A 22,522-nucleotide genomic window follows, 5' to 3' on the forward strand; every position below is an offset into this window, starting at 1 on the left:
TACAAACCCTGTATTGTATTTATACACCATATGGGGGGGGCTTTTTTTAAGAAGTGCATTCACAAAAACAAGGGGGGGGGGAGTATGAAGTAAATCAATGTTTATTTACAGTATGTACAAAGTGAACGTTTACAGGCACTGTGCTCTGAAGCTATAAACGTGATAATTCTCAAAGTGTGGAACCCCATAAAGGAGAGATCGCCGGGGGAGTGATGAGTGCGGTTTACATTCTGAAGTCTTGGGCGTTTCCACAGTCAGTGGAATTCAGTGTACCTGCTTGGTTCAACCACTTGAGGGCGATCTTTCCTTCCCCACCTGAACCTGCATCAACTACAGCCGATCCAGAGTACAGGGTCAGGGCTTTTCGAGGGTGGGTTCCAAATACTGGGGAAGGCATGGAAACTCTACTTACAGGTGAGTTAGGATGCTGGGGGGAGGGGGAGGCTGTGACTCTGTGAGTTAGCACTCTGCACTTGTGCTCGGAAGGTCACCAGCTCAAGTCCTGAGGCTGGCATGAGTGATTTCACAGTTTGTGCCAGTCGTTCCAGACTGATCCTGCCCTTGTACGTCACTTTGGACAGACAGTGTCAGCTAAATGTAATGTTTGGCTACTTTCAAACCAGCAACTCTTGTTCATTTTTTAAGGTCATTTAGCCTCCCAGCGCATTTGTAACCATTACCTGAGTGGGGAAAAAGTCTGATAACTGATAATAGTCAAGATGTGTATATATATATATTTTTTTTGTTGAGTAAAAGTGTTTCTCAAAGCATTGGGAGCAAAAATGTAGACTCTTTGACAGGACTCTGGGAGGGAGCTAAAATGTAGACCATTTGCAGATTCCTGAGGATCGGATTCAGAAACTCTGCAGTAACACAGCATAATGGAATAGTGTTTTGGAATGTACAGATCATGTGACGATGGGACGAAGCCATCCTCCATGTTGCCACAAGGTGGCAGTAGTGTCACACTGGGGTAATCATTCTGCAGTTCTGCGTTCACCCCAGATGTGTCAGTGGGGGGAGCATCTGTGGCGAGGGGGAGGGTGGACGTCGGACGGGGGGCAGGTCGTAGTGTCCGGGTATGTGACTGTTAATAGGGAGGTCATAATGATTCTGGAACGCTTCCTGTTCGGGGACGTCGGAGAGGGTGCAGAATTCTGAGGTTTGAAAAAACTATTAGAACCTGGAAAGGCAGTTAGTGCAATTTCAAAGGCTAAATTAAAATAACCTTCCCCCAACAAAAGGACGTCAGAGATCTTCCCGTTTTTCCTTGTCATTCTGTTTTAAAAACCTTTGTTTTCTCAATTCACAGGAAAACCCTGTTAATCACCACTGGCCTCCACACACACTGGCTTCTAATTGAAATTGGCTCCAGTGTCTTACCCCAGTGTATGGAGGGTTGGGGGTGGCGATGGCAGGCGCATGTCAATGCAGGGCCGCTCCTGACGGGCGTACGACGCCATCTCCATGTAGCTGCTCTCCAGGGGGTGGACTGGCGGGGTGGGTGGGTCTTTGATGGTGGCATAGAGATTCTCACTATTCAGAGAGCTGTTACTCACCGCAGAGTCCCTGGACAGGCCTGCCGGGGGAGATGGAGGGGGAAGTCCCATTATAATTTTCAATTGAAATATGTATTGACGTGGTTTTCTTGTTTGGTAATTAGGAGCATGTAAGAATTAAAGGTAATTATTTATGGTAAATTCCAGGAGAATCAGGGTGTAGGCTTTTACACCTTTGTCGTAGAGCTTGCCGAGGGTGGCGCTGTAACTGTAGCTGCGGTCTATTCCGAAAGCTCCTGTGGACGTTCACGGAAAACATGGCTGCATTAGAGACACGGGGGCTTGGTGGGGAGGTGGGCAGAGGTGGTTAGATCAGGGCCACAGAGTACAAGTCCAGTTCAGAATCACACAGAATAAAGAATTACAGTCATAGGTTACTGAACTGGCTGGTTGAAACAAAATGATGGTGTGGACCCTCTTCCATGCCTCTGGAGGGGGGTACAGACATACCCGGGGCCTTATGGGACAGGGGCTCGTGGTGCTTCCAGCCAGCCGGCAGCGTGGCCACGCTCTCCCCTCCCAGGGGCCTCAGCCGCTCTTTCTCCACATTCTTCCCACTGAAGAACAGCTGCTTGTTGGTGTTCTGTTGGGGGGGGGGGGATGTATGATGTCAGCCTGATGTGTGTGTGTGTGGCCAAGACGTGTCACCACGGGACCCCCCACCCTCCCAGGCCCGTGCATATGTGCGGCACCGTCAATGCCAAAATAACACGTCTACTATGCAGTACAACCAACACACTCCACAACCTGACCATCTCTCACGTGCTGTAACCTTGCCATGACCTTGCAGTGATACTATATACCACTAGGGGGCTCCCCAGTGCTACTGTTTAGGAGTTGGATAACTTCCGTAAGCATATACCGCAGCCTGATGTCACACCCATTACAGAAAACTTGAATATATCAATTATTTTACTCATATGTTCTTCTAGCATTTATTTATCTTCGCCGCTTTGCAAAAGAACTTGAGAAAAAATCTAAAAAATAGACAGGAAGAGACAGAAGTCCTAATTGTACGTAACCAAGGTAACAAGCGCTGACGTGAAGATAAACGTGATGGAAACGGTGGCCCGCCTACCTTGACGTAGCCCAGGGGGCGGTCTTGGTTGTTGGGAACGTGGGGCAGGGGGGGGTCGGCTCTGAGACAGCGTGTGTGGTAGCTGGGGTTCGAGTAGTAGTGGTGGTAACCGACGGCGATGTCTGGAAGACAGGGGTCACGGTGATGCACACAGCTGCAGGTTTTCGGCTGCAGTGAAACACTGTGGGTTTTAGCACGTAATTCCTGCCAAATTTACCCGGGGCGACTTCAAACACATTCAGCAGAAATTCATCAGGCTGTGGAATTCCAGCTCGCTGCCAAAGCAGCCAATATCAGCAGCAATCGCTGCCGGGGTCTCGGGGACGGCGGCTGGGTGAAAATCAGCCATCTACCCTGGACCTCAGGACGACCTCATTCAGCTGCTTCAGGTTTAACAAAGGACTGTAGGTACTGCTGACTGGAACAGCAGGCCCGTGATGCACAGAGCTGGGCCCAGATATGTTAAGGTTTAGTATAAGTTTTATGCTAATTTTAACTAATTAAGTCTCCACAACTGAAGGTACCTGCCTTAGCAGAGGCTTTCATCCATGTACATATGAGAAACGTAGAGAGATGGGGGTGGTGCAGCAGGTTCAGTCTCTATGCCCACAATCCAAAAGTTGCTAGTTCAATCCCCAGCCAGGGCAGGACAGTCACATGCCTGTGAGTCCATGAACAAGGACCCCAACCCCAGGGGCACCACACACTGGCTGACCCTTATACATTTATAAAGCAAATCAGAAAGTGCATGGAATAACTGGGGAGTAAGGTCCTTGCTCAAGAGCCCAATAATGAGATCATATCATAGTGGCAACTTGAGGGTTAAAACCCACAACCTTCTAATTACAGATACACAGACTTAACCCACTGAGCCACTCTCCAGTATACATCTACTTGTGTTTACAAGTGGAAAATAAAGGATTTATCACTTACAAAATAATCAGAAAGTCCATGGAATAACTGGGGGGGGGGGGGGGGTAGGGTCCTTCCTCAAAAGCCCAATAAAGAGATCATATCACATGCAAACTCTGGGATTAGAACCCACAACCTTCTAATCACAGGCAAAGAGACTTAGCCCGCTGAACCACTTGCCACCCCCCACACAGCATCTTCTGCCTGAACTACTTGGGGGGTTTATTTGGGGGGCACGGGGGGTAACTCACCTGGGACGGCGTACTCGGAGTTGACGGTGCGGGTAGTGGAGTAGGCTACGGCGGGGGTGCGGCTCTGCTTGTCCTTCTGCCGGCGCCGGTAAGCCAGCAGCAGGGACAGGAGCAGCACCATCAGGGCCACCAGGCTCACGATGCCAGCCACAGCCCCCCAGGACACCTGCTCCCCTGGGGGGAGGGGTACCATCTCGCTCTCATCCTTTTCTGGGGGGGATGGGTTCATATTATTGCTATGTAGCATTAAACGTCCTAATGGACCCGTCATGTGACCTGGGGCTCCTGCTGGTCTCTCAATACTCAGTCAGTGATGTCTAACCACACCTGAATCATAAGGGGGGGTCCCCTTAAAATGAACACCATACAAGATTCAGTGCACCACCCCATTTACCATCATCTTCCACTCCTTACCCCCCCCCCCCAAATATAATCTTGTATTATATCAAACATGTAGCTCCCCAGATTATTAGTAGTTCTCACTGCAAATAGACCTCGTTGGAATTCCGACCCTTACTTTCATGACATGGTGAGGTCACCTAGTACCACAATCCTTATTCGCCACCAACCTGCAAGAATCTGTCTGCAGACTGCAAGAGAAGGGTGGAGCATGTAGAACAAACTGACCAATCAGGGTGGAGCATGTAGAACAAACTGACCAATCAGAGCACACTGGGCTCATTGGGGGTGGGACTTAAAGATCTAACAGAGTGTTTCAGACAAAGTGAATAGAGATTTATAGTATGAGAAAAATAATGTGAAGCATGAAAATCTATTCTAGTAATCCCAAAAAATAAAACTGAACTCTGAAAATGAGTATAATAGGACCCCTTTAATAAAAAGTCATGGCACTTTCATGTCATAGTTAGACTGGCCACTGGGGGGGGGGGGCACCAAGGCCTCTGACACAATGTGTACACGGCTTGGACCTATTCTGGACCTTTAAGTGAGGGGGCCGTCCTTAAAGCACATCGTCTGAATGCCGGTATGATGTGCAGACTGGGGTCTCTGTTCCTCCTCTATCCCACTATTGGGATTTTCTTTATTTCCAACAGCTGGATGATTAACAGCTTTTCAGGTCCAGACACCGATACCATAAACTGCACGGGACGTTCTGGTCACTAACATCCTTTCTGCAAACTAAGAAGAAGCTGCCAGCCACCACGGGACAGCTTGGGTGGTCTGGGAAGGCAGGCGGAGCCCTTACTGGACTGGCAGTGGGGGCCGGTGAGTCCCTGGGGGCAGGTGCATGCTCCAGTCACATGATGACAGGGCCAATTACAATGGCAGTGCTGAGAACAGCCCAGCCCATAGGTGCCTGGCGCACAGCCTGAACAAAATTGGTGGAAAATAAGAAAATAATATTTACGCAAGGCACTGTTCAATAAATAAATGGAGAAAAAAAATATGTGTGAGAGAAGAGGAGTTTGCATAGAGTATACATGGGATTTTGCTGTGGGAATGTGTGATGAAAGTTTTGTGGGAAAACGGGCACATATAGGGCACCTACGCAGCGAGCAGTCAGCCCCGGTCCAGCCCGGGAGGCAGTGGCATGTTCCGTCCTGATGGTGGCATGTGGCATTGTTCATACAGCGACACACCCCAGCACACTGCTGGCCGTAGGTTCCCATGAGGCATTCTGGGAAATGCAGATGTGCATCATGTGACTAGTAATGGAACCATCTGCATTGCTTCACACTAAGCTGATTTGGGGTCACCCCATATAGCCAGGGCCAGTGACGTCCCTAACCGATATCAAAGATTGGAATTGAAGCGGATCCCAGCATTCTATTGGCTACCACAGCCTGAGCCACAGCCTGACCCTCATACTGACCCAGAGCCTGATCCACATATTGACCCACAGCTTGAGCCACATACTGACCCGCAGCCTGAGCCACATACTGACCCACAGCCTGATCCACATATTGACCCACAGCTTGAGCCACATACTGACCCGCAGCCTGAGCCACATACTGACCCACAGCCTGATCCACATATTGACCCACAGCTTGAGCCACATACTGACCCACAGCCTGATCCACATACTGACCCACATACTGATCCACATACTGACCCACAGCCTGATCCACATACTGACCCACAGCCTGAGCCGCATACTGACCCACAGCCTGATCCACATACTGACCCACAGCCTGAGCCACATACTGACCCACAGCCTGATCCACATATTGACCCACAGCTTGAGCCACATACTGACCCACAGCCTGATCCACATACTGACCCACATACTGATCCACATACTGACCCACAGCCTGATCCACATACTGACCCACAGCCTGAGCCGCATACTGACCCACAGCCTGATCCACATATTGACCCACAGCCTGATTCACATACTGACCCACAGCCTGATCCGCATATTGACCCACAGCCTGATCCACATACTGACCCACAGCCTGAGCCGCATACTGACCCACAGCCTGATCCACATACTGACCCACAGCCTGATCCACATACTGACCCACAGCCTGATCCACATACTGACCCACAGCCTGGTCCACATACTGACCCACAGACTGATCCACATACTGACCCACAGCCTGATCCACATACTGACCCACAGCCTGGTCCACATACTGACCCACAGACTGATCCACATATTGACCCACAGCCTGATCCACATACTGACCCACAGCCTGGTCCACATACTGACCCACAGACTGATCCACATATTGATCCACAGCCTGATCCACATACTGACCCACAGACTGGTCTACATACTGATCCACAGCCTGACCCACAGCCTGATCCACATACTGACCTACAGCCTGGTCCACATACTGACCCACAGCCAGACCCACAGCCTGATCCACAGCCAGACCCACAGCCTGATCCACATACTGACCCACAGCCTGGTCCACATACTGACCCACAGCCTGGTCCACATACTGACCCACAGCCTGGTCCACATACTGACCCAAAGCCTGGTCCACATACTGACCCACAGCCTGGTCCACATACTGACCCACAGCCTGGTCCACAGCCTGAACCACATACTGACCCACAGCCTGATCCACATACTGACCCACAGCCTGATCCACATACTGACCCACAGCCAGACCCACAGCCTGGTCCACAGCCTGACCCACAGCCTGGTCCACATACTGACCCACAACCTGGTCCACATACTGACCCACAGCCTGATCCACAGCCTGGTCCACATACTGACCCACAGCCTGATCCACAGCCTGGTCCACATACTGACCTACAGCCTGGTCCACATACTGACCCACATCCTGGTCCACATACTGACCCACAGCCAGATCCACAGCCTGGTCCACATACTGACCCACAGCCTGATCCACAGCCTGGTCCACATACTGACCCACAGCCTGGTCCACATACTGACCCACAGCCTGGTCCACATACTGATCCACAGCCTGATACACATACTGACCCACAGCCTGGTCCACAGCCTGATCCACAGCCAGACCCACAGCCTGATCCACAGCCTGGTCCACATACTGACCCACAGCCTGGTCCACATACTGATCCACAGCCTGATCCACATACTGACCCACAGCCTGGTCCACATACTGACCCACAGCCAGACCCATAGCCTGGTCCACATACTGACCCACAGCCTGGTCCACATACTGACCCACAGCCTGACCCACAGCCTGGTCCACATACTGACCCACAGCCTGGTCCACATACTGATCCACAGCCTGGTCCACATACTGACCCACAGCCTGACCCACAGCCTGATCCACAGCCAGACCCACAGCCTGGTCCACATACTGACCCACAGCCTGGTCCACATACTGACCCACAGCCTGACCCACAGCCTGGTCCACATACTGACCCACAGCCTGGTCCACATACTGATCCACAGCCTGGTCCACATACTGACCCACAGCCTGGTCCACATACTGACCTACAGCCTGGTCCACATACTGACCCACAGCCAGACCCACAGCCTGATCCACATACTGACCCACAGCCTGGTCCACATACTGACCCACAGCCTGGTCCACATAATGACCCACAGCCTGGTCTACATACTGACCTACAGCCTGGTCCACATACTGACCCACAGCCAGACCCACAGCCTGGTCCACATACTGACCCACAGCCAGACCCACAGCCTGGTCCACATACTGACCTACAACCTGGTCCACATACTGACCCACAGCCAGACCCACAGCCTGGTCCACATACTGACCCACAGCCTGGTCCACATACTGACCCACAGCCAGACCCACAGCCTGGTCCACATACTGACCTACAGCCTGGTCCACATACTGACCCACAGCAAGACCCACAGCCTGGTCCACATACTGACCCACAGCCAGACCAACAGCCTGGTCCACATACTGACCTACAGCCTGGTCCACATACTGACCCACAGCATGGTCCACATACTGACCTACAGCTTGGTCCACATACTGACCCACAGCCTGGTCCACAGCCTGACCCACAACCTGGTCCACATACTGACCCACAGCCTGATCCACATACTGACCCACAGCCTGGTCCACATACTGACCCACAGCCTGATCCACATACTGACCCACAGCCTGATCCACATACTGACCCACAGCCTGGTCCACATACTGACCCACAGCCTGGTCCACATACTGACCTACAGCCTGGTCCACATACTGACCCACAGCCTGATCCACATACTGACCCACAGCCTGACCCACATCCTGGTCCACATACTGACCCACAGCCAGACCCACAGCCTGGTCCACATACTGACCCACAGCCAGACCCACAGCCTGGTCCACATACTGACCTACAACCTGGTCCACATACTGACCCACATACTGACCCACAGCCTGGTCCACATACTGACCCACAGCCTGGTCCACATACTGACCCAAAGCCTGGTCCACATACTGACCCACAGCCTGGTCCACATACTGACCCACAGCCTGGTCCACATACTGACCCACAGCCTGGTCCACATACTGACCCAAAGCCTGGTCCACATACTGACCCACAGCCTGGTCCACAGCCTGAACCACAGCCTGGTCCACATACTGACCCACAGCCTGGTCCACATACTGACCCAAAGCCTGGTCCACATACTGACCCACAGACTGGTCCACAGCCTGAACCACAGCCAGACCCACAGCCTGATCCACATACTGACCCACATACTGACCCACAGCCTGGTCCACATACTGACCCACAGCCAGACCCACAGCCTGGTCCACATACTGACCTACAACCTGGTCCACATACTGACCCACATACTGACCCACAGCCTGGTCCACATACTGACCCACAGCCTGGTCCACATACTGACCCAAAGCCTGGTCCACATACTGACCCACAGCCTGGTCCACATACTGACCCAAAGCCTGGTCCACATACTGACCCACAGCCTGGTCCACAGCCTGAACCACAGCCAGACCCACAGCCTGATCCACATACTGACCCACATACTGACCCACAGCCTGGTCCACATACTAATCCCCCGCCTTATCCACAGCCTGGTCCACATACTGACCCAAAGCCTGGTCCACATACTGACCCACAGCCTGGTCCACAGCCTGAACCACAGCCAGACCCACAGCCTGATCCACATACTGACCCACAGCCAGACCCACAGCCTGGTCCACAGCCTGATCCACAGCCTGGTCCACATACTGACCCACAGCCTGATCCACATACTGACCCACAGCCTGATCCACAGCCTGGTCTACATACTGACCCACAGCCTGGTCCACATACTGACCCACAGCCTGGTCCACAGCCAGACCCACAGCCTGGTCCACATACTGACCCACAGCCTGATCCACTGCCTGACCCACAGCCTGGACACATACCTATATAGTTTTACCTTTCATTTATTTTTAGCTACACTACTGCACATTGGGTAATTTACTACTCTTACTGGTTTATTGTTTTTTTATATTTTTTATTGTTTATTGTAATATTTCTGTACTACTACTTGTACTTTTCCTTTCCTTTCCACGTTTCTCCAAACTGGTTGCTGAGCAACTGCAACAAAAATAATTTCCCTCTGAGGATCAATAACGTTTTTCTGATTCTAATTCTGATTAAATTTCCCGTGTCAACCCAATTCACATCAATTATGCGGATTATAAGGCTCCATCACACGTTACAGTAAGCCTGAGGCATATGGCTTGAAACTACACACCATTGAAATGTAAGCCATGCGGAAATTTTTTAAATTGGAAACTCAAAGTAGCCCAACAATTTGTGATGGCTAAAGGAAGCTTCATGAACCATTTGCTATCTTTTTTTGATGCCACTAGATGGCGCTCTTGGTTTGCTATGGGGGCATGCTTTGAGCATCATCCAGTGCAGGGGTAGCCAATCTTATCCGCAAAGGGCCGGTGTGTATGTGGGTTTTTGGGATAACTTTTAGGTCAGTTTTTCACACCCAGGTGTGAGGACTCTTCAGCCAATCAGTCCTCTAATTAGTAATCTAATTAAAACCTGTACACACAGCAGCCCTTTCTGGGTAAGACTGGCCATCCCTGATCTAGTGGGTTCAGAAAGTACAGCTTGATTTGGCCATCACTGCCAACAACTACCTGTAATGTTTGCAGTGGTATCCTTTCGAGAGGAGGCAGCAACAGAACATCATTTAATACAATGAATTTAATTAGGCACTTACAGAAACCTTATAAGGAAGAATACTGCGATACTGAGTTTAACTCATGCACTGATGCCTACTGTATGGCTATGGAAATTGAAATGTGTTAAATGACTGCATTGGCACTTGGAATTTACATACTGAATGGATCAGATCAGATTGGGGTACCAAAAAAATGGTTTGGGACATCCCTAGCCAAGACTCCTGATTTAATGACTGACTATGTGACACAGCACAGGTCTCTGGGACTCACCTTGGTCACACAGGGGCCCAATGTAGCCTGGGTCACACTGGCACTGCCCTGTGACGTGGTGACAGGGGGTGGAGCTGGCACACGGGGGGCAGGACAAGTTGCACTGGGTGCCGTAGTTACCCGCAATACACACTGGTACAGACACAGGTACAGGTCATTCTACACAGAACCATCAAGAAAAATATGTAGTTACAAACCTATTACTACTTCAAAGTGACACATAAGCAGAAATAGGGTGGGATTTCCTGTTACAGGACACAGACGGACAGACCAATCAAAGAGCAGCAAAGCCAGGAATGTTTCAGAATTGACAGCCGTCACACTCACAATGCTGACACTGAGCTCCCTGGTATCCAGGGCTACAGATGCAGCCCCCACTGTGTGGCAGGCAGGTAGCGCCATTCAAGCAGAAGCAGGTCTGGTTGCAGTGGCGTCCCCAGGAACCGTCGGGGCACGGTTGGGAGCAACGCGGTCCTGTAGGGAGGGAGGAATATTTTTGCAATATCTGCTATATTCAATATCTGAAGCAGGTGTTACTTTCAGTTTTACTCAGGTTTCATTTTGCAATGGTTTTCAACCCAAACCCAATCCTCAGCCACCACCACCCCAAAGTTTCACATCAGCTTCACTGTATCTACGGCTCCACAGGTCCACAGTCTGCTGGCGTTCTTCAAACGCAACTCTTCACCACTCTGCACTGAGGAAGCTGCTTGCGGAAGTTTTACTTACACTGAAATGTTCTGAGGGCAGGACAAAATTTTATTGGTTCAGACAGATAACCAATCAAATTATAAAGGATGTGAGTCCAAAACATCTGATTGGTTGGTCCTGTCTCATCTAATTGCTTGGATACACCTCCTCTACAATCTGATTGGTTATTTCTCTGAACCAATCATTTTTTTGTTCTGCCCTCAGAACATTTTGGTGTAAGTGAATCTCCCATGAGGGAGGAAACCATATATCCACCTCGCCTGGTACTAGTCAGGTACTAATTAAACCAGCCCTGGAGAGCCAACAAGGACCCCAGGATTAAGACATTTGCTCTGGACGGCAAACTAGCGAGACCCCGGGTGTCAAGTGTTACCTGTCCATCCTGGCAGACATCTGCAATGGCCGCTGAATCGGTCACAGCCTTCTGCGTGGACACAGTCACATTTCTGCAGACAGCTGGGCCCATATGTGCCATCCTGTACACAACACACAAAAGCCGACCGATCAGTTGGCAAGGTCAACCGTTGGCAAGGTCAGAAGGCTCGCTCACAAACCCAGAGCGTCTCTCTAAACAGATATGGACCTGGAGCATGACAGGGGATATACACAGCGGAACCCCTTCACTCAAGGGACAAGAATTTTTATCTGTGCGTTACACAATGAAATTTAGTACTGATTTAAAGAGACAGCCTCACTATAGCTTTCTGATAGGGACTCAGAAGTGAGACGCTAAGGAAAACGGTAATACTACTAATAATATATCTGACTTTTTTGTTGTCTTTCACTTACTGGGCAAACCTGGTCACAGAACGCCCCCTTCCACCCTGGAGGGCAGGTGCAGGTGCCATCGGCCGGATTGCAGGGCGCAGCATTGGCACAGACACAGGTCTGATTGCAGCGTAACCCCCACGTCCCATTGAGGCACGGAAGAGAGCAGTCTGGTCCCCTCCAACCTGCGGGAATGCAAGGAATCAGCAGGGCTCTCCACAGACTGAGCGTGCTCAGATGGGTAGGTTGATGCTCAGTTACGGTGAAGACAGAACGTCCTTTAAGCAAAGGTATCTTGGAGTGTGTGTTTAACTGCCATCTTCTCACCCTCTCTGCAGAGGCAGGTGCCGTCGACATGCGAGCACGCCAGGGCGTTAGCACAGCTGCATGTCAGCACGCAGTTCTTGCCATAGAAGCCTCTGTCGCAGTGGCTCTCGCAGTGCTCCCCCTGCAGGTGAATATGACCACAACACCAGCATCACTCAGCTTACAGCGCAGTTCCGCTAAAACTGCATGCATCATTAATGTAAAATTATACATATAAAAAGATGGTATATAAAGCACTACTGTAAATCGTTTCTGATAGTAGAATTAAGTGTGCAAATGATATATTAAAATCATATAAATGATTCATATAAATGAGTCAGTTTTATTTTTTGCTTAGCTGATATTTTTGGCTCAGTTCAACAAAACAGTCTAACAGTAGGGTCTAACTCGCAAAAATGAGACATGCATGTTGTCCCTCAGATGTCTTTATACTACGATACCTTTCATTCTCTTACCGTGTAACCTGGGGCACAGTGGCACTGTCCACTGACTGCGTTGCACACGCCCCCATTCAAACAGAGGCACGGCTCCCTGCAGGCCAGCCCGTAGTAGCCCTGTGGGCAGGTCTCATTGCAGAAAAGCCCCGCCCACCCGGGCTGACATGTGCACTCGCCCTTCATTGGATGGCAGCTGGCCAATGGAGAGACACGTGCCAAGTTTCAGCCTATCAGACCATTAGGTAGCTCTTGTGGCATAAGCAAACCGCTGGCCACTAACCTGAGGGTGTGCGTGAGGTTGCAGAGGCAGGGCTGGTCACAGTGCATGCCGTAGACCCCTGGTGAACACATCCTGTCAGCGCACTGAGGCCCCCGGAATCCCGGCTCGCACAGGCAGCCCCCGTGAATGTTGTAGCAGCGTGCCCCATTGGCACAGTCGCACACGCCCTTGCAGTCCTGCCCATAGCTGCCCACTGCGCACTCCTCACTGCACCTGGGGGGGGGGGGGGGCACAATCACTCACTCCACAAGGCTGTGGGTCACTTACTCCACTGCAGCAAGTAGCATATCTTGGGATATATAGAAAGTCGTGGAAATCTGAATATTAATTGCAATATTAAAATTACCCAAGCTGGGTACTTACACTGAACAGCTTTAATAAATAAATCCAGTGAATAAAACACATTCAATAACTGTACATTTGGATCAGCTAAGCAGCTATTAAAATAATAACAGAGGAATAGTACATTTAATAGTAGGGTTGCCGTTTCACTAATGCTCACCCTGACAGGAAGGAGTGAGGCCTACATATGGACGCAGAGGGTCCGCAATAATAATTTCATGTTTCCATGAGGCCGACTGTCCAAAAGCCTCTGTACCGATACGCATTAAAGAAGCCAGCCAATGGGAACGGTGAAGCCAGCCAATGGGAACAGTGAAGCATGAAGGGCCCTGAGGTCCATCTCTGACATTTATAAAACACGTGAAATGCTCCTTTACCTCGACCACGGAGACTGTCACAGGAATCGCAATCCATAAATTATTAATTACACAGATCACCGAGAGAGGAACAAAGTAATATTAAAATAATATTCAAAATTTAAATGATATTTAATCCTTGGTAAAAAAAAACAAAAAAAAACTGATATTTTATATGGTCCACTGATAATTTCAGGTCAAATTATTAAAGTACCATCAATTGTAAACAGCAGGGAACAATCGTACGGCTGCAAACACTAAACTCATCCCTGCTTTGCCAGTTGACCTCAGGATGACCTCAGGATGACCTCGGAACGACCTGAAGTCCTACTGGCCAGTGATGCTGAGACAGATGTTTGTACTTGATACTTCATCCACATTTACGATATTTACTATAAAACTGCATTTTTTTTTACTGAGCAAAATAGTTCCAGACAACCATTTTTCAGCATGACTCCCCTCTACTGGATGATGACACCAGAGTTAAAGCCAGAGATGGAAAATAACAGGAAAACGTCCTACGGAAGGCAGCCTCAATTCAAACGGTTCCAGGTTTCGTGCCAAAACAAGAGTTTTGCACTGTGGCCTAGTGGTTAGCGCTACAGCCTTACCTCTCCTGGACAGCGGGTTCGAGTCCCACCTCTGTGTTTACGGAGTTTAAATGTTTTGCTTTGCTTATGCAGACTTTCTGCCACAGTATAAAAACAACTATATGAACTAATATCAGTTGGCCCATGTTTTAGCAGCTAAGAGGGAGCAAAAATGTGCACTGTCTGGCAAGGAACTCAGAGGGAGCAAAAACATTGACCGACTGTGGGTCCCCGAGGACTGGGTTGGGAAGCGTTGCTGTAAAGAATAAAATAATAGACCAGAGATGTGCTCCACCGATCAGAGCTTCACACACTTCCTGGGACAGATCCTCTGTGCGCTGGTACTCTATTAGAAGTTAAGGGAGATGGACGAATGTGACACCCGCCATGGCGCAGAAGATGAAGAATAATATTACTAACCCTGAAGATACGGCAGCTAATGCAGGTCAAACCTAGCCGGGTAAGGAATGGGTCACAACTGGAGATCTACTGGCACTGAGGCAGTACAGACCTGTCCCCTGTGAAGCCAGCCGCACAGTGGCAGTGCCCGGTCTCAGGGTGGCACTGACCCCCATTGTGGCACACGCATTTCTGGGAGCAGCCCATTCCAAACCTGCCCTCGGGACAGCGTTCCGTGCACACTTGCCCCTAGGGGAGGGACAGAGAAGGACTCATAAGAGGCAGAGGTTTTTAATGTGAAACGGCATTCCAGACAATCTGCTGGACTTAAGCCATCTGCATATTGACAGCAGCGACGTGAATTACAGAACAACATCCTGCACTGCAATTGTACCGTGGTGGCAGAATTAACGCAGCAACCGGTCGGATGTCTGCTACTGAGAGCAGAGACTTCGAAGTGTCCAAACAGAATATCACAAGTATTAAATACCAGAGCGACATCCAAAAACCATCTACAGAATCCTCTATGGAAAAATAACCCAGAGTAATGCTGTGTTCTGATACTATAAGACTAGAGGGAGACACATTCATACACCCACAAAACAGCAGATGGATTTAGCAGTCAACAGAGGCCAGGCGTATTTTGACCAGATGGTTTTGAACGTTAAATGTGTTAAAGTCTTCAGCCCTGATTATTTTTTGAAGAAGAAGCTGTACTTACCATCCACCCTTTGGGGCATGTACAGACCCCCTCCCCTTGGCAATACCCCCCGTTCTGACAGGGGCACCGCAGGCGGCATCGTTCTTTACGACAGGCTGTGTCACAGCTGTGGAAGAGATGGTCATCCACATGGATGAGGCAAATGGGCCTTATAATAAATAATAATAATAGGTTACATTTATATATCTCCTTTCACTATCTCAACTCACAGCATCCCAGTGAAGCCTTCATTGCACCGGCACTCCCCCGTCTTTTGGTCGCAGGTGCCTCCCGTCCCGCACCGGCACTGTTCCTGGCAACCTTGACCGAAGGTCCCCCTGGGGCACATCTGCTCACAGTGGGGCCCACGGTACCCCGGGGGACAACGGCAGGAACCTGTTAGGGCGTCGCAGAGGCCCCCGTTCTCACACCTGCAGTTCTGCTGGCAGCGAGGACCCCAGTGCTTCTCATCACAGGCTGCGGGACAGGAAATACCCCGGGGACACAGAGTCAGACCTCGGGACTGCAGGACAGAGAAAACCCTCGGGACACCGAGTCAGACCTCGGGACTGCAGGACAGAGAAAACCCCGGGGAAACAGAGTCAGACCTCGGGACTGCAGGACAGAGAAAACCCCGGGGAAACAGAGTCAGACCTCAGGACTGCAGGACAGAGAAAACCCCGGGGACACCGAGTCAGACCTCGGGACTGCAGGACAGAGAAAACCCCAGGGACACAGAGTCAGACCTCGGGACTGCAGGACAGAGAAAACCCCAGGGACACAGAGTCAGACCTCGGGACTGCAGGACAGAGAAAACCCCGGGGACACCGAGTCAGACCTCAGGACTGCAGGACAGAGAAAACCCTCGGGACACCGAGTCAGACCTCGGGACTGCAGGACAGAGAAAACCCCGGGGAAACAGAGTCAGACCTCGGGACTGCAGGACAGAGAAAACCCCGGGGAAACAGAGTCAGACCTCGGGACTGCAGGACAGAGAAAACCCTCGGGACACAGAGTCAGACCTCATTTCATTAGAGCACCTAAGTGAGGTGCCTCAGCCAACAACTAACAGCAGAAATGGAAATAAAATAACAGCCTAAAAGTATGTGAGAGCCGCTGCTCTCTGCCAGAATGACTGACATCCTGCACCTGATCCCGCCCTGCCTTTGCTGGATAGAGTTTCGGAGCGTGACGCCCTCCCCAGGCACAGTGTTTACACAGCGTCACTGACAAATGAGGCCAAAATCTGGAATGTTACACAGGGGGCTGGATTCCAGGCCACGTCAGTCGTCAGCGTGGCGCTCCCCGGGGGAATCTCCGGTACCATGAGAACCGGCGTACATCTTCGGTAACTCTATCCATCCCTGATTCTTAACGCTGACACTGGAAAAGGTCGGCAAATTATATATATAAAAAAAACGATACAGACTCCAACATATGGAATTCAGTTTGGAGTGCAGAAAAATGCAGACTCACTCCAAACACCGGGCAGGATGAGAAATAGCTCTCCGCACCTTTCCACTGCTCGCTGCTCTCTGTCTTCTGCAGTCTTAAAAGATAATATGTGCTGCACCCCCCACGCTAACCTCGTTCTCATCCTGAGCTTTGAGTCCGGGCCCTCACAGACTGAGCCAAGCAACTAATGCACACAGGATCTCTCTATTACGTCGAACCGGACCACCGCACACTCCCACGTGAACGCAAATATCACTGCAAGCTTCGCGCACACTGCAGTGAGCCACAGAGAGAGAAATCATAGATTTCACAGAGAGATCGGACACAAGTCTCATGAAAATAGAGGTCGTCTTCCCACTCCTCAGGGAACATTCCAGAATGTGGGAAAATGGCAGCCCTGGCCCGTCCCTGGGAGACGCTACCACGCTATTGTTCTGACCCTTCCTCCCTGCTCCCACTTTTCTCAGCACGCAGTTAATGCCAGAACGTCCCTGCACAGACAGTATTAACCCCAATCCCCTTTCCTTTCCTCCAGCGATCTCATAGCACAACCATGCAGGAAGGGCTTACTCAAATTCTGCCAGTGAGGTCTAGGGAGGGTTTGCAGTTTAAGGCCAAAGCTGTCACACTGTCAGTATGGGCCGCCTCCCAGGCCAAGAACGTTATTTTAACGTTTCCTGTTCACAGAATGCCCTCAGAAGTCTGTGAGACCCTGTCAAATGCATTAACCTCCTCAGAATGCTTGACGCTAACATTTCTATAAAGACAGATAGAGGGCAACAAAAGGAGGAAGTGACGCGCGTCCATAACGAGCATGGTCCAGGAAGCTAAACTGCCCACACTGAGCTTCTGACCAATGAGGAGGCAGCTTTAGACAATTATGACCCATGCCATTGGTCACCAATGGGGTGGAGGGTGGCGGTCTCACCGCTGGAGCAGTCGTCCCCCCGCCAGCCAGCCTCACACTGGCAGAGATCAGGTGCCTGGCAGCGGCCGTGGACACACTCCTTTGTACAGCGTGCTGACGGAGAAGGAGATGAAGTTGCAAGTGAAGGAATGGGGGCAAATGGGTGAACAACAAACGACAAACAACACATGGAGTAATTCACGGATACATAACACACACCGTCGACTGATATTACTTACAGCTAACGCTAAATGCTAAATAATAATGCTAAAGCTAATGGCTACCATCAGGAATCATCCAATCCCCATATATCGCAAGAGCACCCCCTCCTAATCAGACACTTACGGACACACACGTCCTTGCTTTCGTAGTACCCAGGGCAGCACTGGTACCTCCTGCGATAAGCCATCTTCACAGCTTGCCGGTAGGCCGTCCTGTATGTGACGCTGACCAGGACACAGGAGACAATCCACCAAAACATTATAGCACGTACATGCAACAGACAAACATATGCATCCACACGCACACGTGGACCAAGCTGTCACGGGTAGGAGACACGCCTTGTTGATCAACACTCACCTGTGCCGGGTGCATGTATACAGGCTGAAGGCATCTGAGCATGACTCCTTAATCTGGTCAAAAGGGTGGGCGTAGGATTCCTTCACGGAGGTCGTGTAACTGCGAATTCAACGGGCACAGGATACAGCAGTGGGAACGGGGCGCATTCACACAGCATTAAGCACATTAGTGGGTGGCTGCTGTCAGTGTAACGGAATGCCGTTATCACCATCAGGAATGGCATGAATACTATCCTCTGCTAGGGAGCAAGCTGCTGAAAGAACTGGGCTTGATATGATGTGTCACATTCCTATGAGGGTATGTAATCTGACATGTTGCAGCTAAAATAATCCGCTGCATTTAATGGGCTTAAGCACAGGAGCAGTAAGACATTTTGAGTCCAGGGTGCTGAATTTGGAATGACCAATAGAATGTATTCTATTCTCTTTGACCATCGGTACCTATTAACAGCTAACGACTATAGTCTTTTTGGATGTGTAATCATAAAGCTATAACGCTATGTATTTCTTTAACGAAAACTACAGGCATCTGTATGCCAACCTATGGTATTCTGACACTGCATTACCAACAATAACCAGAGAGGGTGCTGATGCACATTCAGCACCCCTACTCACAGCACTACTGGGTGTAAGTCTATAGGGAATGGACATATACAGCTAAAGTGTACTGTGCCAATGACATTGAGTCTTACCTCTCCCATTGGCTGCACACGTTAGGGTCACTGGGGTTCAAAGACCATGCAGGGTCAAGCAAGGAGCACAAGATCAGCAGGGTTTGCCAGCCCCTTGCTAAGGACTTCATCCTAGGAAACATAATGAGAACCAGCACTTGAAATCCAGCACATGAGAAGCAGCACATGAGTGCTCATAAAATCAATCAGCTTGCCCACATGTTATTGGGCTTCTAACCAACTCAGAAGGGGGGTAGAGATCTGTGTCATTAAACAACTGACCACCACTTAATGAATCACACTCCAATGGGTCTCAGTTTAGCTGTCATTATATGACAACCTACAGTTGGGATTACAGTAAAATCCAAGCTAAATTTAAGCACTACTTATGAACAAGCGTGTCCGCTAATTATGAACATGGGAAGTGTGCGGCTCATAGGGACAGAGTGTTGTGCCTCTGATTTGAATGTTACCAGTTCAAATTTGCAAAGTTATCAGTTTTACATTAGCTCATGTTAGCTAAAATTTTACGTCCGCCATTCTTTCATTTTACTCCAACAACAAAGCATTTCAGTATGACATACTCGCAATTCCAACTTCACAAGAGGAAAGTAGCCCCTTCCGACTAGCACATGAAGGCAGTATTATAGACGTTAGTAAATGCTAATGCGACTTTACCCAATTCAATCAGTCCGATGACATCCTTGAACCATTTGCTGTATTTTTTGACCCCACTAGATGGTGCTCTTGGCTTGCTTTGGGACATCCTTTGAGCTTTTTTGAACAGATAGCAACATGCTGTGGGGTCAAAAAATACAGCAAATGGTTCTTGAACTTCCATCTAAATGAAATGAGGTTACATGTTCAAATATCTGTCTTAGGCACTGCTAAGTCCATCTCGCAGCATCCTCCAGGTCATATGTGCAGACACAGCTGCTAAGCTCACATGCATTTCTCGTAAGTCCCTTCAACGAGGCCACAAACTATGAGCTTCCAGGGCCATTGTGTCCTGTGATGTTAGATCCCAGAACACTTGCAGAATGTTGTTTATCTGCAGCCCCAAGGCATCACCTCCTCTTGCCGTTTCTGTGCCAACACCAACCAACACACAGGGCTCGCTCATCTGGTTCCCATCACCGCGGCGACCGCCTTGGGGCCACATCCAGCAAAAGGGGGGGGGGGGCTTCTTATCCCCTCTCCCCAGATGGGACCATGAAAGAAAGTCCTGTTAGTTGGCTGGCCTGTTGGAAATCACTGAGCAGGCCCTGCTGCATTATGGGAAAGGCTGTCTCTAAAAAGCTATCCATCCATCATAACCAGTTACCCAGTAAAGCGTTACTGTGAGCTGAGATCCTATCCCAGGAAACAACGAACACAAGGCAGGAGGCACCCTAAGCATGATGCCAGTCCATTTCAGGACACACACTCACAATCACACACTATGGGCAAGTAGGAGACTCCAACCCTCCTATCTGCCTTGTCTTTGGACACGGAGGTACACATCGGAGAGACAGGGAGAATGACGCAGGCGGAATGGGGGGCAGGGATCAACCTCCAGACCTGGAGGGGAGAAGCCGTGTCTTATAATAAAAACAAAAATATAAATATCCATTGCACTCAAAAATATCAAATTAATAGAAAAGCAAGAACTGCCTTAGTGTTTATGTCCAAATGATTAAATCTGGCTTGAAGACTTAAGTATTCGTAGGTTTTTCACCCTTGGACAGGTCCAGCGATTCGGTCAGCACCTGGACACACGTGTGCTATTTACCGCCATCCAAAAACACTGCCAAAATAAATAGGCGAGATCGCAAGTCTGCCCTAATTGGCTATGAGATGTCACGTGATGGAAGAGAGCTACAGGTGATTAATGGCGGGTTATACTCGCCAATTTGAGCAGCTCCTGATACTGTGTTGCGAGCCGATGGAAGGAAAATAAGTGGGGAATCGCGCACGTTTCGGTGCAGCTGAAGGGGATAAGGGACGACCTCCTGCTCCGCTTGGCTCGGCGGAGTAAATTACGACAGCTTCGGGAATGCGCTCCACATTCTAGCAGGAGGGCAGCATAGAAAAACAGAGTTTTTATTGGCCGGAGCAAACGGGATTCATTAAGAGGGCCAATTTTATTTACTGTGCGCTTGATATTTTAATTACTTTTTCCTCCCCATTACTATCATTTTATTAGCAAATGCCTCTAAACCACATTTGGATTCTTATGCACCAACAGGAACCGCGTGCAAAACAAACACGGACTATAAAAAAAAAGCCAAAGGTCAGATGTGCTGATGGCTGCACATGATACAGACGTGCATTAGATGCTTAGACACGTATACCGCCCAGTGGTAGTTTAATTGCAGTTAAATGCAGTGGACGTCCCAGCATGCTGTTCAGAACAGCAGCATCTCATAAATAACGACTATTGCACAAGTGCTTGTTTGTCGACAGCACTGTGATTTATTGTTATTTATTAATGGCTGCTCTTCTGATTGTCCATATACTCTGGTTCTTATGTTATTCTTGTATTTACTTGTCACTATGGTCTGCAGGAAGCACAAGTACTGGCCATGCATGACAAAAACACTGAAACTTCATATTCACTTTATATTCTAGAAAGCAAAATAACGGATACAGAACCGGACAATCAGCGCATGAGATGCATGGAATCAGGACGCCTTGTGGAAAAGCTGAAAATGGTGAGCGGAAAGCATCTTCTCCCTCAGAAGATTCACTCTCATTAATCACGCTCCATGCTGGCAGCGATCAGCTCTGACTAGAGCCGGATCTCCATGGTACCAGAGGATTGTCAACAGAACCAGAACAGTTCAGGCCAGCTGCACTACTGGACGGGAATGAGCCTCGAACTGTATAGGCAGCTCTCTGTCCCTTTCATCTGCTCGGATCCTCCGCCAGACCATAAGGAGCCCAGTTGTGCACACTGCAATAAATATATATATACATAACCAGACATGCACAGATGTATATATATATATGTATGTATATATAGATAGATAGATAGATAGATAGATAGATAGATAGATAGATAGATAGATAGATAGATAGATAGATAGATAGATATATGTATTGCATTTTTAGGTGAAATGTAAAACTTCATAACATGAAGACAGACTAAAATGTTTAAGCTATTACTAAAATAAAACCACCACGAGACGTAAATATTCGTTCAAATAAGACGTTCACCCCAACCATTGCAAATTAGGAATTAGGAGCAAGGTCAAAGGTCGACTTCGGTTCTGCTTCTAAAATTTTAGGCAATGAATCTTGTTCGGTTTCAGACAAAAGAGGATTCGCCCATTGGACAGGCGTGACTGCAGCAAATGCAGTAATGCTGA

General features: G+C 49.4%; 1 protein-coding gene across 3 annotated transcripts in view; it reads right to left on the minus strand.

Annotated features, from left to right (window-relative positions):
• Positions 1–85: 85 nt before the first annotated feature.
• Positions 86–22,522, minus strand: part of LOC125719377 (multiple epidermal growth factor-like domains protein 10) — a 39,952-nt gene continuing 17,515 nt past the window's right edge. For all 3 annotated transcript variants that reach the window (XM_048994084.1, XM_048994083.1, XM_048994085.1), the window contains exons 2-23: positions 19,194–19,304; positions 18,503–18,601; positions 18,269–18,369; positions 17,945–18,037; positions 15,792–16,038; positions 15,583–15,688; positions 14,974–15,110; positions 13,175–13,387; positions 12,913–13,087; positions 12,458–12,578; positions 12,152–12,315; positions 11,736–11,838; positions 10,979–11,125; positions 10,652–10,783; positions 5,311–5,439; positions 5,008–5,130; positions 3,801–4,010; positions 2,638–2,759; positions 2,010–2,142; positions 1,733–1,795; positions 1,384–1,579; positions 86–1,157 (exon numbers count right to left, since the gene is read on the minus strand). In XM_048994084.1, coding sequence (XP_048850041.1) covers positions 1,103–1,157; positions 1,384–1,579; positions 1,733–1,795; positions 2,010–2,142; positions 2,638–2,759; positions 3,801–4,010; positions 5,008–5,130; positions 5,311–5,439; positions 10,652–10,783; positions 10,979–11,125; positions 11,736–11,838; positions 12,152–12,315; positions 12,458–12,578; positions 12,913–13,087; positions 13,175–13,387; positions 14,974–15,110; positions 15,583–15,688; positions 15,792–16,038; positions 17,945–18,037; positions 18,269–18,369; positions 18,503–18,601; positions 19,194–19,303 — 2,979 coding nt within the window. In that variant the 5' untranslated portion in view covers position 19,304 and the 3' untranslated portion in view covers positions 86–1,102. The remainder of the gene's footprint in view (positions 1,158–1,383; positions 1,580–1,732; positions 1,796–2,009; positions 2,143–2,637; positions 2,760–3,800; positions 4,011–5,007; positions 5,131–5,310; positions 5,440–10,651; positions 10,784–10,978; positions 11,126–11,735; positions 11,839–12,151; positions 12,316–12,457; positions 12,579–12,912; positions 13,088–13,174; positions 13,388–14,973; positions 15,111–15,582; positions 15,689–15,791; positions 16,039–17,944; positions 18,038–18,268; positions 18,370–18,502; positions 18,602–19,193; positions 19,305–22,522) is intronic.

This window comes from Brienomyrus brachyistius, chromosome 23, assembly GCF_023856365.1.
Source record: "Brienomyrus brachyistius isolate T26 chromosome 23, BBRACH_0.4, whole genome shotgun sequence".
NCBI classification, from domain to species: Eukaryota; Metazoa; Chordata; class Actinopteri; order Osteoglossiformes; family Mormyridae; genus Brienomyrus; species Brienomyrus brachyistius.